The following is a 24128-nucleotide window of genomic DNA, read 5'->3' on the forward strand; positions in this document are numbered from 1 at the left end:
CAGTTCGTGTAACCCTTGATATGACTGGGTAAAGCTCCTGGGTTAATGGTTGTAATGCGTTCTCTCACCGGAATAACCATACAAACTGAACGATGAAAATCAAGTTTTTATTTGGGAATAGTATTGCAACTTCGGTGCAGCCGAAGTTAACGTTTTTTCTTGTTTTAAAATTAAATAAGGCTTTTTGTGCACCATTGTGTCTGACATAAATAAAATTCTCCAACCAAATTATCTTTTAGTATTTTAAATATATATTTGATTTTTCAATGAAATGAAGACCATTTTTTCTTCATTTAGTTTTGTGTTTTTTCTTATTCTTTTTTTCTGATTTAAGTAGCAATTTCCTTAACACACTAGAAATTATTACGGTTTTGTTTGTCTAATATTTTCCATTTCAATTGAAATAATTACATAATACTTCTTTTTAAGTATTGTTGCAGGCATTTTATTTACTTTTTTTACTAACTGTATTTTTTACTTTTATTTACTAATGTTGTTGTTTTTGCTTCGGCTTATTTTTTGTATTTTTAAATATTCATTATGCAATTTTAGCAACACGCTGTTAGTATGAGAAATCAATAATATTGTACATAAATACATATTCTGTGTTGTATTTCTTTGCATTTAGTATATATGTATTTTTTTTATATTTTGAAAATATTTGTTTTTTAATATTTAAGTTTTTTTTATATATTTTTATTTTGAAAATATTAGTTTTTTTTTATATTTATTTTTTTATTTTTCAATATACATATGTACTATATGTATGTATATGTATATATTTTTTTTATTTTTTTTTTGAAATTATTTTAATTTGTTTTATTTTTATATTTATAGTTTTTTAATTAAATATATTTTGTTTTAATTTGTTATTTTTTATACCCTCTCTATCTAGTTTATAGCTGTAATTTGCCCGCATACGCACGCTATAACATATATGTATATAAAAAAATAAATAAAACGTAATAAATTTTTGAAAGCAAGTAACAAATAATTTTAATTGTTGTAAATTTTTTAAATTTGCATTTCACATTTATCAAACAAACAAAAATGTTTACATATATTTAAAACAAATAAAAGTTGCACTTTACAAATAAATAAAGTAGGCACAAAGCACAAACACACACATACACATAACTTAGCTATCAACAAAATAAATAATCTACATGTACATACATATATGCATGGGTGTGTGAGTGCTTGCGCGTTTGTATATATACAAGCGTGTAACTGTGTACGTACATATGTATGTAAGTTTGTATGTATTTAAAAGTAAATTAACAGCAGCATAAAATAAATAACAAAATTTTTCTTGACACGCAATTTAATAACGATTTTTGTTGTTGTAGTTTTATAAAGCATTCTACACATTTTCGCATCTCATATGTTTCAGGAATATTGTTGTATAATAAGCAACATTTTTATTATAAACTATTTTTTTCTATTTTTTTTTGTTGTGAGTGTAGATGAAATTTACATGTATATATGTATATAAAGTGTTGTATGTGATGTATGTATGTGTATCGCTTTTAGTTGCACGGCAAAAGCACATTTTGGTTTTGCTAGTTCACTAGTGTTTTATTGTTGTTGTATTTGAATGCATCAAATTCTTCGTCCGCACATTATCGCTTGGACAGCAGTTCCGATCGTTATTACTGATACCGTTTGAAAATAGTTTTTTTTTTATTTTATTGGTTTTGTTGTTGTTGTTGTATTGTTAGTCCTTTAAATATACAGTTATCTGCATATGCATGTGTTTGCATACTTTTTAGTGTTGTTTTATTATTTTTGTTTGGGGTTTTTAGTGTTTTTACTCATTCATTTAGTATAAAATCCCGTCGTATATTCTCCATTCACTGTTCTATACACTATTCGCAGGCATGCGTGCTTGTGTTTTTGTTATATTACTTTATTAATTTTTTTTATGTTTTTCAAACTATTTTGCTATTAGCTTCTGCACTTAACCTAAAAATTTGTTTTTTTTTTTATTATATTTTGTTAATTTCTTTTTTCACTCTAGCAGATTTGCAGCTCATCTGCTTTCCCGCAATTTTATTTGTTTAGCTACACTTGTCTGCTATAATAAATTTATTTAGCAATAATAAATAGTTTTTTTACATTTTTCTTTTCATTTTATTTAGTCTAACTTTATTGTGTTGTTGTTTTAGGACTAGCTTTCTCTCTTACTTTGTGTTATGCTCTTGTTTTTAACGCGTTCGCATACAATAAAAACTTATTTTTTAATAGCAATATGGTTTTCTCTGCACATCTCCATATACATATATACATATATACTTGTGTATATTATGTAATACATATATGCGCGATTTTTAGTTAGTATTTAAGGTAGGTAAGTAGTTTAATATACATTTTAAGTTGCGCCTGTGCCCTAAGTGCTATTGCATCATTTACATACATATGTATGTATGTATGTACATATGTGTTTAATAAATAATATCTTGGTAAACGCTTATTTTTTACATTATTAGCTGTTAGTATTTAAAACAAGCGCACTCAAGTGTTAGCAGCATTTAGTTTTTGTAAATTTTCTTTACTAAAATTTTAAGCCAAATATTACATAATATAATAAATAAAACAGCTACATACTTATATATTTAGCTATGCTTCCATTTCGAACAATAAAGGAAGGAGTAGGATTTAAAATATATATATGTACATATATATAATTCTTCAGTTAAATAGCCAATAACGTAACTTAAAGCATCTCTATCGGCCGCTCGGCTAACGCCCATTCACTTACACATACATATCGTTCAAAATGAAAACCAATTTATATTTATACATATAGATGTATATAGTAAAACGATGCGTTTTAAAAAATCGCTTATACACACTGTTATTCGATTTAATCACTTGCTTCAACATATTATTTAAATATAGTATATCTTTTAAATATAACGGCATATAATTTTTTGTTGCTTTCGGCTTTTTTACATTTATACAAGAAGTACAGTATCCGTTTCTATATTATGTATGCATGGATGTATATATGTACACTCATATATATGGATATCATATATATATTGGTATATATCTTTGGACTCGATCGAAAATTGCACATTTTTACATTTAGAGATTTACAGAATTTGGCGTGTAAAAATAATCAGCGTCACATCGTTGTTGTTCGTCAATCAACTTATTGATAATTGAACCCTTTTTTATTTTTGCTTTCTTCCTAAACAAGTTGCATGTTGCACGCTGCATAATAGTTGCTGATAGCAGTTGCAAGTGTGTGTAGTTGTAGTAGTAGGAGATGGCGTTAACTGTTCCTTTGTTTTTATTTTGTTTTATTTACTATTATAGTTGATTTTTGTTTTTGCTTTTAGTTAATTAGCAATAGTTTTAGGTAGCAGCATAAATACTTTTAGAAATTTACTATATGTATGTATGTGAGTTTTTGGGTTTAGTAATCATCATTCATGTATGTATGTATGTATGCGCAGTAGACATTAGTATAAGGTAAAAAATAAGAGAGGAGTCACAATAGGGTTAAGTAGCAGTTGCAATTTTGAGGGTGTGTGGGTAGAGTGTTGCATAATCAATGCGAATTAATGGCTAAATCACGTGTCTGGCTTAACTTGCTCTCTTCAACCGAACTGGTTCGCATAATTTCGATAGAATTGCGCAGTTGGTTTGCCGTTGCCGTTGCCGGGCATGGTTGTCTTATGCAGCTTTGTTGCAGATGTCATCATATCCAGTTTCATTTTTCTACAGGTTACAGAGTTTGTTGTTAGTAGGTGTACCCTTTGTTTTTTTGTTTTTTTTTTGTTTTTGTACATAAGACTCAATTTGCAAGATTGGCTATGAGTGTATGTGTGCATGAATGCGTGTTGATGTGAGTATGTTTGCTTTTTATTTCTTTACACGCGTGAGTTATTTCTTACGCTCGCTCATAGAACAGTATATAGGCACTGGATGAAACTAGATTATTTTCGGAGAGCGTGTCGCTTACACTGCAATTAAAGGTTCTTTTTCAGAAATTTTAAAACGTTTAAAATTTGTTGAAAATACTTACACATTATCGTTGAATTCGTGCCATTTTTTTGACACCGGATGTTTACATAACGCCACATAATGACCACCAGCTGTGGAGCCTGTAGGCAAAAGAAGTAATTTTGAATTTTTAGTAATCCGTTATTACTTAACATAATAATAATATAAAATATTCATTTTCCAGCGCAATATATTGTATATTGTTGAAAAGTGGGTGTAATGATTATAGCCCTTGCAAAATCGTTCAAATTTTACTGACCACCAACGGTTTTCAAAACTTAATTAGTATATGTTCAGAAAGTTATGTTTTTGACCTAGACTCCATGTCTTTTCATATTCTGAAATTTCGGGACCTGGTCAGGATCCCGAAAATCCAACTTAGTGCATTAGTTATATTATATTATTTGTAAAAAAAAATATGGAAACAAGATATGAGATACATTACTGTATGTGTGCATTATAATTAATATGGCCTTAAAAGTTTTCCCCTACCTCTGATAAAGAACAATACTAGTTTATTATTCTTAAATTAAATAAATTTATTAATATAATTAAAAATACATTACCCTTAAATTTATAAACAAAAATCCTAAGAGATCCCAAAATTTTTAAAATTTAACCCGAAATTTCGGGATTTATAAAATGCCAAAAACGAACGGAGAATTCGAAAAAAACTAGGTTTTCCAAGGACGAACAACAGGTCAGTATAAAAAAATATTTGAAAATTGGGAAATAAAATTGTTACTAATATATTGATTTTAAATTTATTATAGTTTGCTTCATTTTTTTTTTAATAAATTGCTCTCTGTCTCTCTCTCTCTCGCCCTGTCCCACTTTGCGTTTCCGTTACAACCTCTTATTAAAAATCTTATTGAAGGGAACTTGCAACGAACATATACTCATTTGGATTAATATTCAATCTTTCTCCCAAAATAAAATATCCTTTCGAAAAAAAAAATGGTTTTAACCAACATCAACTCCATTTCACTCACCCATATGATTCGAAATCGCATACAGCGAGTAATATATGCTCGTGCCAGGATTCGAACCGTAGGGACCCATATTCAATTCACGTTCACCAGTCGGAAATTCGACAATGTTCGACAGCTTGCTCCAACGGGTCTCCGAGAAACGCTTCAAATCTGTAACAACAAATAATATTATATAATATATATTGGAAACAAAAACTGACTATACGCCAAAATCAGCACTTACGTATAACCAAATATTTGGGAAATCGTTGTATGGTGAAGCTTTTCGTGCACCTTCGCCTTTGGCGACATTTCGCACAGGTCGGCATCTCATCGCCATCCAACACCTCTTCGCGTATGAATAGATCGAGGCAAGATTCTAGCTTGCAGCGCGATAACGATGGCAACGAGACGCTCAAATCCCAAAACGGATCAAACGTAACGCTTGTATTGCCACAGGTGGTACATCGTAATGTGCTCTTCAATTGGCCGACGAAGAGGTCGCGTATGAGTGAGTTCTCGTGTCGTGCGTACCATTCCCACGTTAGATCGGCTTTTTTATTGTCACTAAAGAAGCAAGAATATATATTATATACATATACGATCTGTGGCAAATCCCTTTCGCACTCACCTGAGGTTATCGTCGATTTTCAAGTGTTCCCCCTTCACGCCCGTATTTAGTGCACTGTGCAGTGAATCGAGGAAGAAGCGCAGAAACTCTTGTGCATCCTGTTGGTTATAGTCACTATACATGCGATGTTTGGAGGAAAAGGCGCGCTTCAGGTCCATCGGCGTGACGCTGTGTACATTGCTTGTCCACATCTCCCGTATCAACTTAGCAAACTCTGTGGCGTTAAATAAAAACACCGTTAAACTTTTTGTTATACTCTCTCTCTCTCGCTCTCTCTCTCCTCTAATCACATACGGTTTGCACTCACCTTGTAGGATTTGTTGATCCTTCGACGATGTCGAGCGTATGCCATTGTGTGTACGCAAGAATTTTGTCAATTCGCTCGTGTGACTCAGGCACTGAATTACCGAGTTCATAAAACAAGTATTTCCGATATTTCTTAGCCCACATAGACCTGTTGGAAAGACGTGCAAGAAAAGTGAATTAACTTCATACTATCGAGTCAATCGTTTTCTGTTAAATAATTATTGTTTTCGTAAATTAAGTGAAAGAAAGTTTAAATTTTAAGCAAATAAACAGCACACCAGGTTCGGCCCGAAATAACATTCAGAGGTAAACAAAAATTTGTACTAATGACGCGACAAAAGTGATATATTTTGACAAACTATCCGACAAATTAAACTACTGCCAACATTTCGGATTTTTTTTAAGTGTATGACAAGCACAAGAGAAAGGAAAATACATAATTCAAACAATTCCAATATTGTATTTTTATAGCAGGCTAGGGGTGTTCAAAAAGTGATTATGGCGAAGCTATTGGACCAAAATTAAAGAAGATTTAAAGAGAGATTGTATTTTTTATTTAAAAATGTCATATTTTGAGGTAAAGTTTTAAAAAATTCAAAATCTTTAATGTTTTTACATGTGGAACCTATTTTCTTTCCACTTGTTAATTTCAAAAAGTCGATTTTTTGAATATACACATATTCTCCGAAATTTTAAAGTTGATCCAGCCAATAGTTTCGGAGATATGAGCGAATTTGTAGGAATTTTTTAACTGACAGTGATCGGATCACAAAACTGTAAATGCGTTTTTTGTCGAAACGCTGTTTTCAAAGCCGACGAGGCGCATTTCTCCGAAACGGCTGGACCGATCAACTTAAAATTTTCACACGACGTTCTTAGATATATTAATCAGGAAATGAGCAAAGAAATAAGAGTTTTAATAACACTTTTTTAAGCCACTCTGAAGTGTAAATTGTTTGCTTTTGAATTTAAGAGAATTTAAAGTAGAAAAATCTTTCTCGTCGCCTCGTTCTTTTTTCGGAGGCTCTGCTAGCGATCGGCCAATTATTATAATTTATTGTACAATTATGAAAATGTACATTGTTTTTATTTATATATTTTAATTGTCTCCTCAAAATCACAAAATAAAACGTTTTTACTGCCTTGCAAGTGTATATAATCCCTTAAGTAGAACGGATTAAACATTTATATTTGTATGAAGTATAATTTTCATTATCTTTACGCTAAAGAGTTTTTTGTAAAGTTTTGAAAGCGTTTGAATTTGAGACTATTTTATTGCGATAACGCTATTTATAGAAAATGTTGCATTTATATTCAGATAACGGAGTAAGGAGTTAAATTGGGTTATGATTTACAAAAAAAAAATCCCATTTGACTAGGAAATGTGTCAAGATATACTTTTCTAAAAGATATTGGACTCGCATTTGGCAAAATATTTAACAGTTGGTTTATTTTACATTCAATATTTATTTTACAATCAATACTTGATTGAGCCCTCACCTGTTAGCTACAATAAACTTCAACGTTTGGCTTTTAAATTTTAGATTTTAATGATATGATACACACACATACCTTCTGCGTTCTCATCCTTCGATTTGCTGGCATCGTCTATGTTATTAGACACCGACGATACCGATGAGGAGAGCAAAGATGACGACGTTAAACGGCTATCACGATCCCTGTAACGTGAAGCTGTCGGCGATGGCGGTGCTGGAGGGATACTCCGTAGTGCTGTGCTGCGGATCTGTGAAACGGCACAGGAAAAAAAAAAAAAACAAGAAATAAAAGTGAAAAAAGAAATATTTTTTAAATATGTTTAATAAAAAGCTTGAAAAGAGTTCGTTTTTAGTAAAAGTTTTGTGAAAAGCAAAACGCTAGAAACAACAAAAAAAAGCTGTGAGTAAAGTACAAAGATTTTTGTCGGGCGCAAGTGAAGGATTCTTTTATATTATTTTTGGGGGTTAATAAGTGGTTAATGATTGCTGGAAACAGCGCTTGAGCGAAAATCATTATAAAATTAAATTGAAGAAAAGGTTGCGACTCACAAAAAACATATTCGTCTAAGAATTCATACATAAAATACTGTTAAAGCCAATAGGATCAGAAAAGTTAGTTGAAAATTAAAATAAAATTAGGCTAGGTTATTAAATGGCAGCGTGATTATTTGCTTCGTGCATACAATACATTTTATTTTTATTTTTTTTTTGTTATGTAAATAAAGCATTAAAACATAATGTGTAAAAAAAAAATTAATTTTGTTAAACCCTTTCACTCAGCTAAACTCGAAGCTGGTGGATGATGAGTGGAAACTGATATTAAAAAAAAAAAATTCGACGGCGTCACGTGAAAAACAAAACATTGAAACCCTTAAGATAGCTAACTAAGAGACAGATAAACTGAGAGGAACTGAAGAATTGCCAAACTGATGAATTTACGTCGCTTCTTGGGTGAGGCATGAGCAATTGGTGAACTTGACGGTGCTAATAGTGTAAGTTTTGGTGTGAAGGGAGTGATTAAATGCTGGTAAACGTGTTTTTTTTTGTGGGTGACTGATAAATTGTAGCATTTTGTACATTTGTTTTTCTCTGTGTTTTTGGTGAGTGCAACTTACAGTTTCAACATCCGCGGCGGCGCCGTCGCAAACGCCATTCATTTCCGCGTTCGCGCACTTCTTTACATCGCCATTCGGCAATTTCATTACGGTTTGCTTTAGCAGTGGTGATGACGAGGATGACGATGGCGTTGACGCCGCATCTTTATGCAGCAGCGCGCTGGGTGAAGCACGCTCAGCAGTACGCAATACTGTTGCCTCCTGATGACGATTGATGGCGGTAACGCTGGTTGCATTTGTTGTGGCAGCCAAAAAGCTGCCAAGACTTTTTGTTGGCAAACTGTTTGTACTGCATGCGCCGCTGCGTATAGATGACGCCGACGAACCAGTCGAACCGGTCGTCAACGAGGGCGCATGCATTGTGGCAGTAACTTTGCAGGCGGTAGCCGGTGCGGGCGACACTGTACGGTAGGGTGCACGCGTCAAAGAGCCACCACCGCTTTGCGCTAGCCGCAAGAGACTGCTGCTACCGGTGGCGTGATCAAACTCACTGCCACTATGACGATGATGTTGCAAATTGTTTGTACTACCGCTGCCGCCGTGTGAACGTAGCGTTACCTGCGGCGCGCCTACACTACGTTTCTGCTCGCTGAAACTATCGAATTTCTCAATGGACGCTCTGATACTATTCGAATCAATGCTGTGCCGCAGCTCATTGCGGCGCGCTGCCGCTGCTTCGGCGACAAATTTAGCCGCGCTGCTACCGCCACCAGCGCTACCATTGGCATACTTATAATTGTTGATCTTCTCGAAGACGAGATTGCTGGTGGAACAGATGATCGTCGATTTTGGGCGCATGCGTGTTTTAAGCGACGCGCTGCCAGCGCCACCACCAGTAGCACCTGTAAGCGTTGCCGTTGTAGACGTCGCGCAATTGGTATGCGGACAACAGAGCTGCTCACAGCGCAACTGCGTTTTCCGCTCCAACTGCGCGCCACCACGTGACGGTGTAGTGACCGTAGTAGCGCTGGCATGCGCAGCCGCTATCGCTGCTGTTGTCGGCGCGTCATCACTATCGATGTACTTGATATCGTCGTGATCGAGCGTATGTTGCATACCGTTAACGCCACTGCCACCGTTGGTGTTATTGCTCGTGATATTGTTGTTGCTACTACTGCTGCTATTGTTGATATTACACACAGTATTCACACCGTTATTATTAATATTATTGTTGTTATTATTGCTAAGACGATTGCTATTGCTGCCGTAGCTGTTGAAGAGTTTATTGGAGTAGGCGTTCACGTTGTCGCGCGCAGCGGTCGCATTCGCCGCCGCCACCGCAGTCGATGGTATGGTGCGATGCACCAGCGGACGCACCAATTTACTTTGACCGTTGCTCAGTTTAGACGCTGTCGCTGCCGCGGTGCCACCGCCAAGCGTTGCAGTGGTGCTTGTTGCTGACGCGCCCGTTGTTGTTGTGGTGTGTATTGTCGCGCTGGTAAGCGGACGCGTAGCTTTGTAAGTGTTATGTTGCTGTGGCTGTTTCGCACTTTTTGACGTCACGAAACGCCCAACACAGTTACTTTGCGTTTGCGCGCGATTACTGAAGACAATGTCGACTTTGTGGACGGTGGTATCGGTTGTGGCGCTCTTGGCCGAGACGCTGGCGGCGGCGGAGGCGCCGGTGCTGCCGTTTGAACTCGTCGTCGCCACAGCTGATGCTGTTGTACTGACGTGATGATGGTGATGATGTTGATTGATATTGACGCTGGCGTTGGCGCTACCGCCGCCGCTGCGTCGCACACCATTCGCTGTTACCGCCGCCACTGTTGCTGGTGTTGTTGTTGCTGTTGCTGTTGCTGTTGCTGTTGCTGTTCGCCTACTAATGCTCGCGTGTATGCTGTTAATGATGGAATACGGGTTGTTGATTTTTTGGCTGTGATTGTTGCTGTTGCTGGTATTGTTATTGCTTTTGCTGTAGTCTCCGCTGTTGCACCTGTGGTTGCCAATCGGTTGTTGTTTTGGTTTTGTGTTATTGTTGTTGTTCGCACTATTATTACTTGCCTCACCATTGGCTGTTGCAACTTTTTGTTGTTCGTGTTGCTGTTGTTGTTGTTGTTTTGGTGCAACTTGCGCATGCGCCAATTCACATTCCTCCTTCAGAAAGTTTTGATCTTGAAATTGCGGTACGAGAAAGAATGGCTTATTGGCGGCGCGCACCGGATTCGTGTCGTCGCTGTTGTGCGGCGTACTATTGTTATTGTTGCTTTTGACGTTGCTGCTGATTTTGGTGGTGCGCGTGCTGCCCACCGATGCAGCACGCCTACCAACGCCGTTGAGCAATTTCGCTTCCGCTTTGCCGTTGACACTTATTGGATTTGTTGTTGTTTGTGGTCGCGTTTTTGTTGTTGTTGTCAACACGGCTGCTGCAGCTGTAGTGGTTATTTTCGGTTTGTGTACGCCTGTATAGTTATTCAAGTTGGAATTGGTCGGCTGCTGTTGTTGGCGCTGCGCTAATTTAACGGTTTTATTACATTTTTCTTGCAATATTGGAAATTTTTCAAAACTATTGCGGCTTTTTTTAATGTCTATCATTATACTTTACGAATATTCGAGTTTCCAAATGTTTTTTCTGCTCCGTTACACTCTTTTTGTTTACTTTTTTTTTTGTTTTTTGTGTATTTTTATTGGCTTTCTTTCTATTTACACTTTTATCACTTTGTCGGCTTGATTTATGTATGTTTGTATGTATTTTATTGCGTATATCTGCACATATTTTTCCTATTTATGTTTTCTTACGCACTATGTCATACTGCTGCTGTGGAATGTGGAAGGTATTCAGTTAATTATAAGCCTCGTTAATTTGCTTTGTCGTTTGTAGGTTTTTGAGTTTATTTTCTTGCTTTTTTTTTTTTTTGTTTTTATTTCTTGGCAATTTGCCGTATTTTTAAAGTGTTTGTCACTTTTTTTTTTCTCTCGCCTGTCTTTCTATAATTTCTATAATTTTTTCGTTGCTGTTCGCCGCGTTTTTGCGCACTCTACCAATTATTTAGAAATATCATCAATTTTTTTGCTTTCACTGAGAATTTTTGCCGAAATTTTCGCGTTAAACTTGTTGTTGCACACATCTTGTTGTTGTATATATTTCTATACTTTTACTGCTTTCTTTTTATTTCTATTTTATTTTTGTTTCTGCTCTTGATTATTGGTTAGTAATGTTTTTTTTTGGTTTTGTTTTTGTTTCGCTTTTTCTTTTGTTTGTTTTTTTTTTTGTGGGGGGTGAGGAGAGGAGTTCAAAAATACATAGGCGTTTTATTCAGTGACAGCAACAAGGCCTGCGAATATTCATCTAGAAAATACACAGAAGAGGAAACACAAACAAGTTACATGACGATGCTTTTGGTTAGTAATGCGTATGTATGTATGTATGTATGTATGTTAATGAATATGGTTGTATGTATGTATGTATTGTATTTAGTTTGTTCGAAGGTGGGTAAAGGTTGATCATAATACTGAGAATGGCATGATGACGCTGTCGATGATGCTACCGTTGGTTGTGGCGCATTGCCTTAACGGCACATTCAACTTTATTTATACACTTATTTACATATGTATATGTACATAAATGGTTATGTACTTCGATATAATGTGGGCGTCGCAGTGTCGGCTAATTTGTTCAGAGATTTGGTTACATTCAGATAAACTATACAATATATTTCTATATATCTATGCGTACATATACATACATATGTAGGTATGTTTCGCACTAAAATCTCTAATATCTTAATATTAACTACATACATTTGTCTGTGCGGAGGCGAGGCTATAAATTTGAATTAAAAATTGTTGTCTATAATGTTTCAATGTTTTTTTTTTGTTGTTCAGTAGACAAAGTAAACAAGTAAGGAACAAGTAAGTAAGCGCTAAGTTCGGGTGTAACCGAACATTTTATAATCTTGCAACTTGCAAGAAGTCAGGTGAAAAGTCGGAAATCATTATATAGGGTATATCGGGGGCAGAGAGATGACAGAGCTGATTGCATTAATTGTTGACATTGTATATATGGAGTCAAGTTAGCCGGACGTTTCAAAATCCTAAATGTCAGTTATATGGGGTCTAAGGCAAGTTCTCACCAGATTTTATCGATTTTAGGCACAAAGATACACTGTCATTAGAAAAAAACGCTCTTTTAATTTCATTAAAATAACTCACACATTGGCCGATATATGTGATATAAGGTCAATTGGAAAATCTTTATATTAGAGATATGTGGGCTAAGAGAAGTATTGACCCGATTCAACTCATTTGTGACAAAATCATATATTATTATCAAAGAAATATTTTCCCCGATTTCCAAATATATTTCATAGATTGACCGATATTTTCAACTAAAAGTCAACCATACGCCCTGGGGTCTACATATTTGGTATGGGGGGCTTGAACAGTTATAGTCTGATTTTGACCTTTTTTGGGACACGATATGGCATACCTCAAGGGCACCATTTGTGTTTTAGTTTTTCCCGAATATATTGATTTGTATACTGGAAAGTTAAAGAATCAGATGGGTTTTAGAATTTTGTTATAAGGGAAGTGGGCGTGTTTGTAGTCCAATTTCGCCCATTTTCGCACTGCAATATACGAATGTCATAGTAATGTAAACTACCGAATTTGTTTGAATTCGGTCGAGCAGGTCCCGTGGCATGGGTTTTCACCTAAATGTGGGCGGTGCCCATCGTCCAATTTTGAAACCGGCTCATATAAAGCTCTTTTCTATCATCCTGAGTGTAAAGCTATTTATATTATTTTCACACTGTCAGTAGGAGTTTTTAAACAATTTGTCTTAAGCGAATTTAGTTATTGTAGTCTAAGTGGTTTAGGAGATGTGTACATTAAATTTATTAGAAGGCGGTGCCACGCCCGCTTTTTCAAAATTTTTAGCCTACAAATGCCCTTTGCTACTGCGATCCACTGTGCCAAATTACAGTTTTATATCTTCATTTAGTGCTTAGTTATGACATTTTATAGGTTTACGATTAATGGGGTTTTGTGGGCGTGGCAATGGTCCCATCTACGAACTCGTCCACACTTTTTTGCCAAGGAACACATGTACCAAGTTTCATTAACATATCTCAAAATTTTTTTTAGTTTTCAACCATTTTTGGTTGACATGACAGTCTTAACAATTGGATGACAGAGGCAAAACAAGTTCTCATTATCTCCTAAATAGTTGTTTTAACTACTAAACTGCTATGTTAAATAAGTGTTGCTAAATTTCTTAATAACACAAAATAAAATATTAAAAAGTTTTGAGAACTTAATTTTTTTTGTTTATATTGAAGATATGGAAATTTTATGACGTCATGAACGTTAAATGATTTTTAATTTTTTTTTTAATGAAAGTATATGGTTTATAGTGGACTATATTGAAATAAAACCAAGCTTAAAATTCCATAGTAATCTTTGTTAACAAAAAACAAAAACATTTCAATGAAGTTTAAAAAATTTGTTTTGGACCAAAAAATTTTTCAAGTTTGAGTCCAAAGAATTATGTTTTTTTATCAATCTCCAAGAAATTCCAATTTAGCAATTTCGTAACAGTATGCGAAAATTTCAATAATACTTTTGATAGTACGTTTTTCGAAAAAACAACAATATCGTTCTCACAGATAACACTTTTTTTAGAAAAAAAACCACATCCTACAAAAACACTGCAGCAAATTGCGAACCATTGACAAGCGTCAATGTCCGATAAACTGATTGTGCTTGGATGTCACGTGGTGGTGGAGCGCATGCATATCCTAACGGGATAATGTGTACTATAGGCTGTGTGCTTAGTATTCACAAAAACCTTAAATACCTTAAACTAGAAGCAAAATTATCAAGTGGACTGAATTTCTTCCCGCCAATCATAAACAGTTAAATATAACCGATTAAACAAGTATTCAGTTTAGCAAATATTGTGGTTAGTAGTAGGCGCATGCATTGGCAAAGTGCGCGCTGCCGTTAGCAGGAGCAGCACAAGCTGAGCAAGGCAAAGTTAGTGTGCAACGCAGCGGATAGTGTGGGGAATAAACGCGCTCAACACAAAAGCACAGACATCTTGGAAGCGACGCGTGGCGTTGTCGCCTGCGATTTACCTTCTTCGCCGTGATCGGTGTGTCCACCATTTTGAGCGTTGCACTGGCGCACACCTCAGCGCCGCCAGCTGCCGCACTGTTCGATTTAAGTTCGTATGTTGGGGCACTATGGTCGACCACATCCAAATTGTTGGCGCTATGATTGCGCTTCAGTTCGCTATCGTTGTCGTTGTTTGAGGTAGTCAGAGCGCTGAGATGACCGCTGCTATTGCTGGTGCTGAGCGATTTCTTCGCCTGCAAGGGCATCGTGAAAGTGGTGGTTATGCTGCCGCTACTGCTATCCTTATATAGGCCGCTGCCGGAGTTGGACAACTTTAGCTCTCTCAAGTTGTTTTCAAGGTCATTCGTGTAAGTGTTGTTGCTATTGTTACTGCTGTTTAGGTTCGTTTTGCTGCCTTGACGGCTGATGCTGCTCTTATCGCCATTGTTGAGTGTTACGCTTTCCTCTGCCTTCGTCACTGTGGTTTTGGGTGTGCGATTGCTGCGCAAAGTAAATGTTGCGGTCGGCACATCACCACTGCTACTGCTATGACTCAGCACAGATGATGACGATGTGGAGGACGCAAGAGCGTTGGCCTGTTGTTTTGCTGACGCTGCGGCGGCTGCTGCTGCACGTTCGCGGTAGCTGGAACGGTGCGGCTTGGTTGTTGTAGTGCTGGTTAAGTCGTTGTCATATTTATTGTTGCTGCTGCTGCTGCTGCTGTCACTGTATTTATTATTGCTGTAACTGGAAGTCTCATCACCGGCGCTATACAAGCGACTATAGCGACTGCGTGGACGGTCCAATGTTATGTTAGTCGTTGTATCGTTGCGTATCTCGTCATTGTTCGTCGTTGTTGTCGTGCCACCAATGCCGCTGATGGTGGATGAGACTGCGTCTACCTCAGCCTCAGTTAGCGCTGAGCTGGAACGTGTAAGTTCACAATTGGGTTTATAATTAGCGGGACTGTATTTTTCATAGATTTCCAGACCAGATGTCGCTACTAAACGTGCTAGGGATGAGGATGAATATGAGCCTGACAAGCGTCTGTTGCCCCCATCCGAACCCGAAGGCGGCTTCTTAGCGCCACCACCGTTCACATCGCTGCTGTCATTGCTGTTGTTCGTATCTCTGTCCTTACGCTTGCGCAATGTATCGGATGTTTTGGGCGATTTGGGTAACTGAGGCGCGTATGTTTTTTTTTACATAAATTTTCGTTTTGTTTTTTTTTTTCATTTTTGTGAAGATTTTTCCAATTATTTTATGTTCAACATTTACAGATGCATTGAATTTGTAACGGTTTGCCCCATTAGATAAGTGATTTATGATGCAAATAGAAATATGAGTATGACAATGACCATGGCAATTGGACAGATATTGTTGTTGATTGTTGTTGTGATGGTTGATTTGATAGCGGTGTTGTTGTTGTTGTCGTTATTATTATTTTTACACGTTCACATGTGCATTGATTGTTGTGACAAAAACAAACGAATAAATATAACATAAATACAGAAAAGAAAAATATGAGTCACGTATGTACAAACAGATATATGTATGTACAGGTGTTGTTGTTGCAGCCAGTGTACATAATTTAAGCAAAAGCTAAGGTGTGATTACTTATACATTATATCTACATATATGTTTGTATGTATATATATTCGCAGCTAATTTGTGGCCACATTAGCCAGTTTAATGAAATATTTGCCATTTTGGCATGAAACATATGTATCTACATACAGTTGTACACAAAAAAATAGGAGTGACATCATTAACAAAACGAATGTTTTAATTTTTAATAAAAAAAAAACATGTTTTAAGTCGTAAAATTTTTGCAAAAGACATTCGCTGATGATATATTAATATTTCTAGAGCCCATATGTTTCAATTGAACGTAAAGAAAATTTGATATCACGGATTGTGTTAAAAAATTTAGTTCCACATAAAAATGGGTGTATTCTATATAGTACGAAAAATTCTAAAAGTTTTAAGTTAAAATGATTTGAAACCTTTACTAAATATTAAAATAATTCATATTTCTTTGAAAAGCTTTGGTTTTATTAATGGAGCATTACACTAACTAGAAATAGAGTCAATAAGATCCTTGCAATGTTGAAATGGTAATTATTTCCTGCATTCCTTCACTTTTACTAACTGCCAGAAATCACTCGAATTGCTTGGTCAATAACACATTTTTTATATCAGTTCTGTGGATTTTTATGGGATTGAGGTCAGAATTTTTTCTTGTATGTATAACTATATAAATGCTATATTCCATCAGGCATATCATAACATTACCTCATCTATTATTTTAACAATTGGACCAACTCCACTATGTGAAAAGCTACTCCATGCAATAGCATCGCCATATTTAACGGTTTTTATTGTAAATCAGTAATTATTTTCCATGTTAGGGGAATGCCGGGCAAGTTTCTAGAACTTTTACTAAGAAATATTTCCATTTTGAATTCATATGATCACAAGATATTTCGCCATTTAAACACGGGCCAGAAGGCATGCTTTTTGTGTTTCTTGTTAATAGCGGTACTTTTCACGGACTTTTTGTTCTGCGATAATTGCCTACAAAAAGTTTCAGTATTATCTGAAAAATTTAGTTCATGACTGACGCAAAAGCATTAATTTTGCAGTAGTGTCAAATATTGGGATCGTCAACAATGGATATTTGGCTCTTTCGCCCATCTGTTTCATTTGTATTCCTATAATTTAAGGCATTTGCTACCATTTGAGCAAAATATCCTTCCATTTCTTAGATCTTCTCATACGTTTTTCCTCGTTTTCGAATTTTTTTTATCATTTCCCACTTTAGCTCTGTAGAATGTTTTCCTCTACCCACTGAAGAAAACTCTACTTACTTTTTTAATTTTGCGAATATTTTTTTAGTTAAAGATTATTTTAGTAAGGAAATGTCTAACACTTCTATTTTTATTTTGTTTTTGTGGAAATCAATTTCAAGGGTCTCCGAGAACTAGCAAAATTGAACGAGAATAACAATCATCACATTAAAAAAATTGTTTTATGTTTTAATGTGAATATACCTAGTCATTTACATGTGATTCAGAAGCGCTATGTACCCAAATATATTTTTCATATTGGCACTCCTATTATTTTGTAGACCAATGTATGTACATATGCATGATTTTGACAATGACATGACAATTATCACCGTATGAGCGTTAATAGCTAGTGGAGTGTGTAATTGATTAACATTGTGTATAATGCAATTTTCGCTTTATAAGCCTTATATATTATATATAGTGAAATAGTGCATTAAACCCTGTAAGACCTTTGACAATCAGTATTTTATAAATTACAATAATTTATTTCGCTTTATTATCAAGCATATTTAATAATATTGTCCGTCTGTGCTAGTTCTTATGAGGATTTGAAATATTATATACTAAATAGAATGTGGTTTATGTAATCATTCGATCTTTATACATCATTCCACGCCTACACAAACCGATGATTTTGGCATTTAGTTATTATCATTTGGGATCATGTAAAGTTCATCAGCATTAAATTTTAACAGAATTTCACTATTAATTACCGCTGTGGCAAAACTAAATCACAATTAAATATTTACACAGTTGTTCGTAAATTAATATACGATTAACTTTTATTTAATTTCACAGTACACTTTGTCGTTTTGTTTCGAAAGTAAAAGTACACTTTTTACACTACCTATCCTAAATCTTCCGCTTAAGCGTTCAAATAAAAACGTGTTCTTTAGAATCTGAACGATTATGAACTTTAAACTAAACTGTAGTCTTCGTACACGTATTAAGCACTTAAAGCGCTCGACAAACTAATCGAAATTTAACAATATAAATCTAACATAGATAAGATTTTCTGCGATTACGATTGTCAAACACACAGTTAACACCAAGACTTTGTGTGTGCTAAACATATTTCACAAAATGTTTTTACTTTTGATAGCACATATAGATGGTATATACAATTTTAGTCAAAAAAAATTGTGTTGCATTTAAAAGCCGCAACTTGCAATTGACATGTTAAACAACTACTCTAAAAACACAACACAAGAATTCCGCCTAAAGGTGTAAGCAGAGCACTAGGGTTATTAAACAAACGTCTAACCCAATGTAAATACCACACGACAGTCCCAGGGGTTTGTGCGGGTGTTTAGGTGTGTGTGTGAGCACGAGTGGGTGTGCTGCAAATGAGTAATTGGTGAAAGGTGCACGCAATGTTTACATATGGATATATGTACATGTATGTATATGTTACATGCTTATAATGTATTTCAGCAGATAACACTCACAGCTACACACTTTTGTTTTTGTTTACTAATAACACTACTCAATTAGACATTACACAAATGTCCAAAAATGCCCTACACACTATATACATACTCAATGCATATATTTATATGGTTTAGCAAAAGCATTTGAATGGCACACATGTTGTGTGCTTTTATGTAGTTGTTGTTTGTTTGTTTGTCTACTCACTCCATATCGACTGGATGTAACTGGATCATTGCTGCCGGCTGACAAATAAGATGAACTACTACGATAGGTTCCTAATCCGGAGGAGCCGCCGCTCAGGTACAAAGACGACAAAGAATTACGTTGTGATGCTGTACGTGGCGAATAGGATGATGAATTCGAACCCAAATAAGAGCTATAATAGTTGGGTGTATATTTCGATGTGCCAGACGACGATGACGACCACAATGAGCTGCTTGGCGTTGTCGGTTTCGACAAGCTATTCGTACGATTCAAATACGACGAAGCACTACTATATGCACTGGCGGTACTAGTGCCTGTACTGCCAGTTCCGGACGACGAGGTGCCGTATAGACTGCCACTGTTCGATGTCGATGATCTGCGTGGCGAAATCACAGGCATATTAGTAGATGTATTATGAAAGCTGCGACCGTGCACACACTGTGTTGCTCGTTTTTATTGCTATGTTGTTCTTTGCTTTTGTTCAATTATTGTGAAAATTATTTGCGGTCTTGTGGTTATTTACGTTATTTTGGTTGTGGAAAATATTGAATCATTAATGCTGTTTCGCTGTGAAATATACAAAAAAATACATATTAAGCTAAATTTTTAATTAGATAACAAGAAAAGACTTACCTAAGTGGTTGGTACACTTGTTGTCCAGATTATTGACATCAGTTCTATGCGCGCATCCATTACCTTACATAATTGATACTAGCTTAACAAAAGCTATCTCACTTGCAATGTCACAGATAAGTTAAAAAGTTAACTGCTGCTGTATAAATATTTGTATTTTTCTCTTTTGCTTTTACAACGTCCAACTATTCGGAAAGAAATACAAAGTAAGTCATTAATGGATCATCTTTTTTCATAGTAGATATGCGGAAATATAAGAGAGCAAGTAGTTGATTGACTTTGTGCCATCCTAACCCCATTGTCTAATTTCATGTTTTTGATCTCAGCAATTCGGCTTAGGGACGAGTGCCAAGTAGTAATCGATAAGTGGTAGAAATCAGGGTTGCTCTCGTACTATAGTAATTGTGGGAAAAAAACAAAAACTTACTATGACTGACACTACCACCGTTGTTGCGATAATTGGCGCTAACCACTTATTTATAAATACTACGGGTTTCACGTCCACACGGATTCAGTTTCATATGCTTTTCATAATCAGTTAGTATAAACAAACATTTCTAAGTACTTTAATAACAAGTTCATACCGTAAAACACTTCGTTAATTTTAATTTTCAGTTTACACCATTTATTTTTACTCAACAACAAAGTCATGGTCGGCTCGTTCGCACACCCCAAACCCGCAGAATCAGAATAAGCAAAACTATAAGCAGAGTAAACGTCAATGACAACCGCAACGATAGCAGCGCAGTAGGGAACAATCAAAACATCAACGACGACGTTGACGCATACGACAACAACATTTGCAGAATTTCGCAAATCGTCGTCAACAACAACACAGCGATTACTCCGTTGACATCGTCGTCGTCTCCTTGTCGTAAAAGTGCTTCGGGGCCAGCACCACCCACATTTTACGAAACTCGCCTCACACCTGCACCTTTCTTCGACGAACGGATAGCCAGCTGATCACAATTGAGGCTTGTATACGCACGTCTGTACATACGAACACAATGATACGAGTTGAACGTTAACTCTCATTCATTTCAATGCTCTAGCCCAAAAATTTTACACTTGCCCGAGTACAACACCACTTCGTCGCACTACCACTATTATCACGTTACAACTCCCAACTATACCAGCCGCCTTGGCGTCGACACACTTTTTTTATTCCTTGAATATTTTTTCTCGTCGTGTATTGCCGTGAAAATGCGCCTCTATTTAATAGACAATTGGACAAAACGCGCACGAGAAAAAATGTCTCGAAAACACAAACACAACAGCGACGAAAGTCAAATCATCATTAAAAAAAAATTCTATTTTTAAAATCGCTGAATACACCAACCAACAAATCGACCAGTCAGCCAACAGCAATGCGACTCATACATAAAATAAACTACATAAATATTACGCAAAGTAAAATATTTTCCTCAAAATGGAAAGTGGAAATGTGGCGACGACGACGACGACAATGCCTGGGGCAGTGGTTGTGCTAACGAGATTTTGTTAGCGTCAATAAGATTGGCTGCTATGGTATCAAAAGTTGACTACATCCAACTAACCAAAAAAAAAGTATTTACTCGGTTTGATTGGTTATGTGTGCTCTTGGAAATACGACATTTAAGGTGGAGGCAATGGGTTTTGGGCTCACGTTAGGAAACGAGGTCGTAACGCCTCCTACTAGCATTTTTGACTTTGACTTTTTTTTCTACCGACAACGATTAACGGCGTTGCATCGATCGATTATTCGACAAGTATTAGTTGTTAAAAATCACTTCAATGCTAATATTTCATCACTTTAAGCTGGATTTCACTCACTTTTCTAATTGCACTAACTCTGGGAAGGAATATTCGAATTTCTATTTATTTTTAGCTGCGAAAAATTTTATAAGCACAGTGCGTTTCTGGCCAGCCTCGTCCGTTCGTCGTATTCGTTTGTAGTACTGCCAGATGAAGTTATTGCAGAAACATATCACAGCTTCTGTAATTCACATATGAAATTCTTTAACAACACATGTGCTTAACTAAAATTAATGGATATAAATATGTATATAAAAGTTTTGCATATGTTTCGTATAGTATTTGCTGTATATATAATAATCTATATTTAAATAACTAAATTAAAATTAATTATCTTCTTAGATGTAGTGAATTTATGAAAGCCGGTAACACTGCGATTGGTAAATTGTCAGCCACAGACCTTTATTGCTGGATTATGTTACGTTAATCTAGATGCCATAGTGTTATCAATTAACGTTAGTTATTAATTTTTTATAGATAGTTGATAGTAAACAAAATGAAGTATTTGAATTTTCTAAATCTAAAAATACCATTTAGAAAAAAACCGAATTCCATGCAAGCGAATAGTTTTTCTTTTTTTTAAATACTGTGTTCATTTTTCAGATATTTTTTTCAACAATAGATTTTATTAATTAACTAGTGAATTATATGAATCGTTTGCAAATATTCATTTAGAAATTTTTTTTAATTTGATAGTTTTTACATTTCTTTTTGGAAATATTTTGTACCAATAGTTGCGCCGGAAATGTGTTGTTTTCGGAAGTGCTTGTGTTGCCAAAGTATTTCGTTCGCTGTAATGGCAACACCATTTGACAATTTTCGTTTATTTTTTTGTTTACTAGAAGAATAGTTGCCCAACCATTGCAATAAAATAGTCGAGCTTTTAATAATCTTTATTCTATGAAAGTACTTTAAATATTACATCAATTTTAGCACGTTAAAAATCATAAAAGAAATTAAAAATGTTCACTTCGTTTAAAGTTTATTTAGTGATTTTATACATATAAAAACATTTCGTACTTTTACAATAATAATGGCTTGGCAGCTCCACATTCATTATTTTTGCACCTGGTCGTATTTGTGTTGGTTTTCGTACGCCATTTTTATCTTCATACTTCATCCTGCAACAAATGCAATTAAAAGATTTGAGTCCATATTTATGGAAGCAGGAATAGCAGTTTCAATAGGTTTAGTTGCCTCAAAAGCAACACACGTCAAAAATAAATACGCGAAACAAAGAGGTGGACCGTTTAGTTGATTAACTCCAACGCTTTGTTAAGTGCATTTAATTGGCAATAAACGATTCGTTGCCATTCCGTTGCTGCAGTTTCAAAGTGTTGGTGCTCTTTTTGTTTACCCTACTGGAGTGCAATCCGGAATAAAGTACATAATAAATTTAAAAACGCAAAACAACTATAAAATCGAGGAACAAGCAACTTACTAAGCACAATTTTTTGCATTTATTAATACAACGCAGAGAGTTCGCAAACGTGAAATAAACTGTGAATTTACAATAAACAAACATACGGATATACAATAGTTTTGCTCTATACACTACAACGTCGCGAATATGTCTACTAACAAAGATAGCCCTAGTCGTGATTCCATGACATCCTCATCTGCGCCCATATCTTTACTGGCCGATGGAGATTCTCTAACCCGTGACTATAGTTTAGGTAGCCTTACATCTGCCGTAAGTCAAGATGAATATTTCCGATGTCGTGACCATGCGGATAGTGTATTAAAACGCTTGCAGTTATACTTGGACAGTCATCAGCTCTGCGATGTAGTATTAATTGCTGGAATCGACGGCAAGCGGTAAGTGTGTACTTGCATACATACATATGTATGTATCTCTAAAAGAAAACTGATCATTGGCAATGAAGTGCATTTCCGGCGCCAGAAACAAAGACATTTCAATTATAAAAGCCTGTATATTATAAAAAGTGCCACGCGAAATAGACAGCTAAGGTCAGGTCGCATTTTGCATGCAGCAAACAAAAGCAACAGTCGATGGGGAATGTTTATGTACATAAAGAGTTGAGTACTGAATACTGCGTCACAAACGAATTGCCAGTAAACCGTACACAATTCCCTTTGCCCCGGATGCTGTTTGCCTATCATCTTCCCGTTCAAATATAATATGTGAAGTTTTTTTTTGCACTAATCGTAGTGCGCCTCGTTCTTTGTCTGCAAAGTGCTGCGCTATAGAAAAAGCCGCACCAAACAAAGAAGTGCTAGCTAGTACGATAATTGCATAGCCGCATTGCCATACACTTGTATCCCCTTTTGCACATTTTACTACTCGTTCCATGTGTAATGACAGCGAGCTGTTACTCTATGTGATATATAGAAGCCGACTGTTGTAAATTATAAATGTACATACATATACTCGTATTATAAATATGTGTGTAATGTTGCTACAGCTGTGCGTTGGTTGGATGAAGGTGAAGGTGTCGCACGGAAACGGACAAGCATTCAGTTTCTGTTTTGTTTTAAATTAACTGTTGCTATTATCCGATAAGTTGTGTAAATACATATGTATATATACATATATACCATATGGTATGAACAAATTTAATACCAACAAATAACACATCATAGGTATATACAACTATGTTTAA

At 35.6% G+C, this 24128-nt stretch overlaps 3 protein-coding genes across 9 annotated transcripts in view; 1 reads left to right on the forward strand and 2 right to left on the reverse strand.

Moving 5' to 3' along the window:
• Nucleotides 1-24128, forward strand: part of LOC106616323 (kelch-like protein 5) — a 167729-nt gene that overhangs the window by 139749 nt on the left and 3852 nt on the right. The window contains exon 1 of one of the 2 annotated variants that reach the window (XM_014232935.3): nucleotides 22581-23322. The exons of the other annotated variant lie outside the window; for it this stretch is intronic. Coding sequence (XP_014088410.1) covers nucleotides 23075-23322 — 248 coding nt within the window. The 5' untranslated portion in view covers nucleotides 22581-23074. Of the gene's footprint in view, nucleotides 1-22580; nucleotides 23323-24128 lie in introns of those variants that run through there. 2 annotated transcript variants of the gene reach the window in all.
• Usp2 (Ubiquitin specific protease 2) lies at nucleotides 971-21658 on the reverse strand. Of its 6 annotated transcripts, none has more exons than XM_036365948.2 (10): nucleotides 21523-21658; nucleotides 19711-19895; nucleotides 19078-19644; nucleotides 7495-7666; nucleotides 5924-6070; nucleotides 5617-5830; nucleotides 5230-5552; nucleotides 5007-5156; nucleotides 4037-4115; nucleotides 971-3974 (listed from the first exon to the last, which is right to left on the reverse strand). In XM_036365948.2, the coding sequence occupies exons 3-10, from the start codon at nucleotides 19474-19476 to the stop codon at nucleotides 3902-3904; spliced, it is 1557 nt and encodes a 518-aa protein (XP_036221841.1). In that variant the 5' UTR covers nucleotides 19477-19644; nucleotides 19711-19895; nucleotides 21523-21658; the 3' UTR covers nucleotides 971-3901. The 6 variants fall into 6 exon arrangements, with proteins under 6 accessions (XP_036221841.1, XP_036221846.1, XP_036221845.1 ...); XM_036365953.2 differs by lacking the exon at nucleotides 21523-21658 and adding an exon at nucleotides 21356-21488; XM_036365952.2 differs by lacking the exon at nucleotides 21523-21658 and adding an exon at nucleotides 20783-20949.
• LOC138857304 (dentin sialophosphoprotein-like) lies at nucleotides 11155-18083 on the reverse strand. The gene is made up of 3 exons (XM_070109645.1): nucleotides 18069-18083; nucleotides 14611-15771; nucleotides 11155-11822 (listed from the first exon to the last, which is right to left on the reverse strand). Exons 1-3 carry the CDS (start codon nucleotides 18081-18083, stop codon nucleotides 11790-11792), a joined length of 1209 nt encoding a protein of 402 aa, XP_069965746.1. The 3' UTR covers nucleotides 11155-11789.

This window comes from Bactrocera oleae, chromosome 5 (assembly GCF_042242935.1).
Source record: "Bactrocera oleae isolate idBacOlea1 chromosome 5, idBacOlea1, whole genome shotgun sequence".
Taxonomy (NCBI): Eukaryota; Metazoa; Arthropoda; class Insecta; order Diptera; family Tephritidae; genus Bactrocera; species Bactrocera oleae.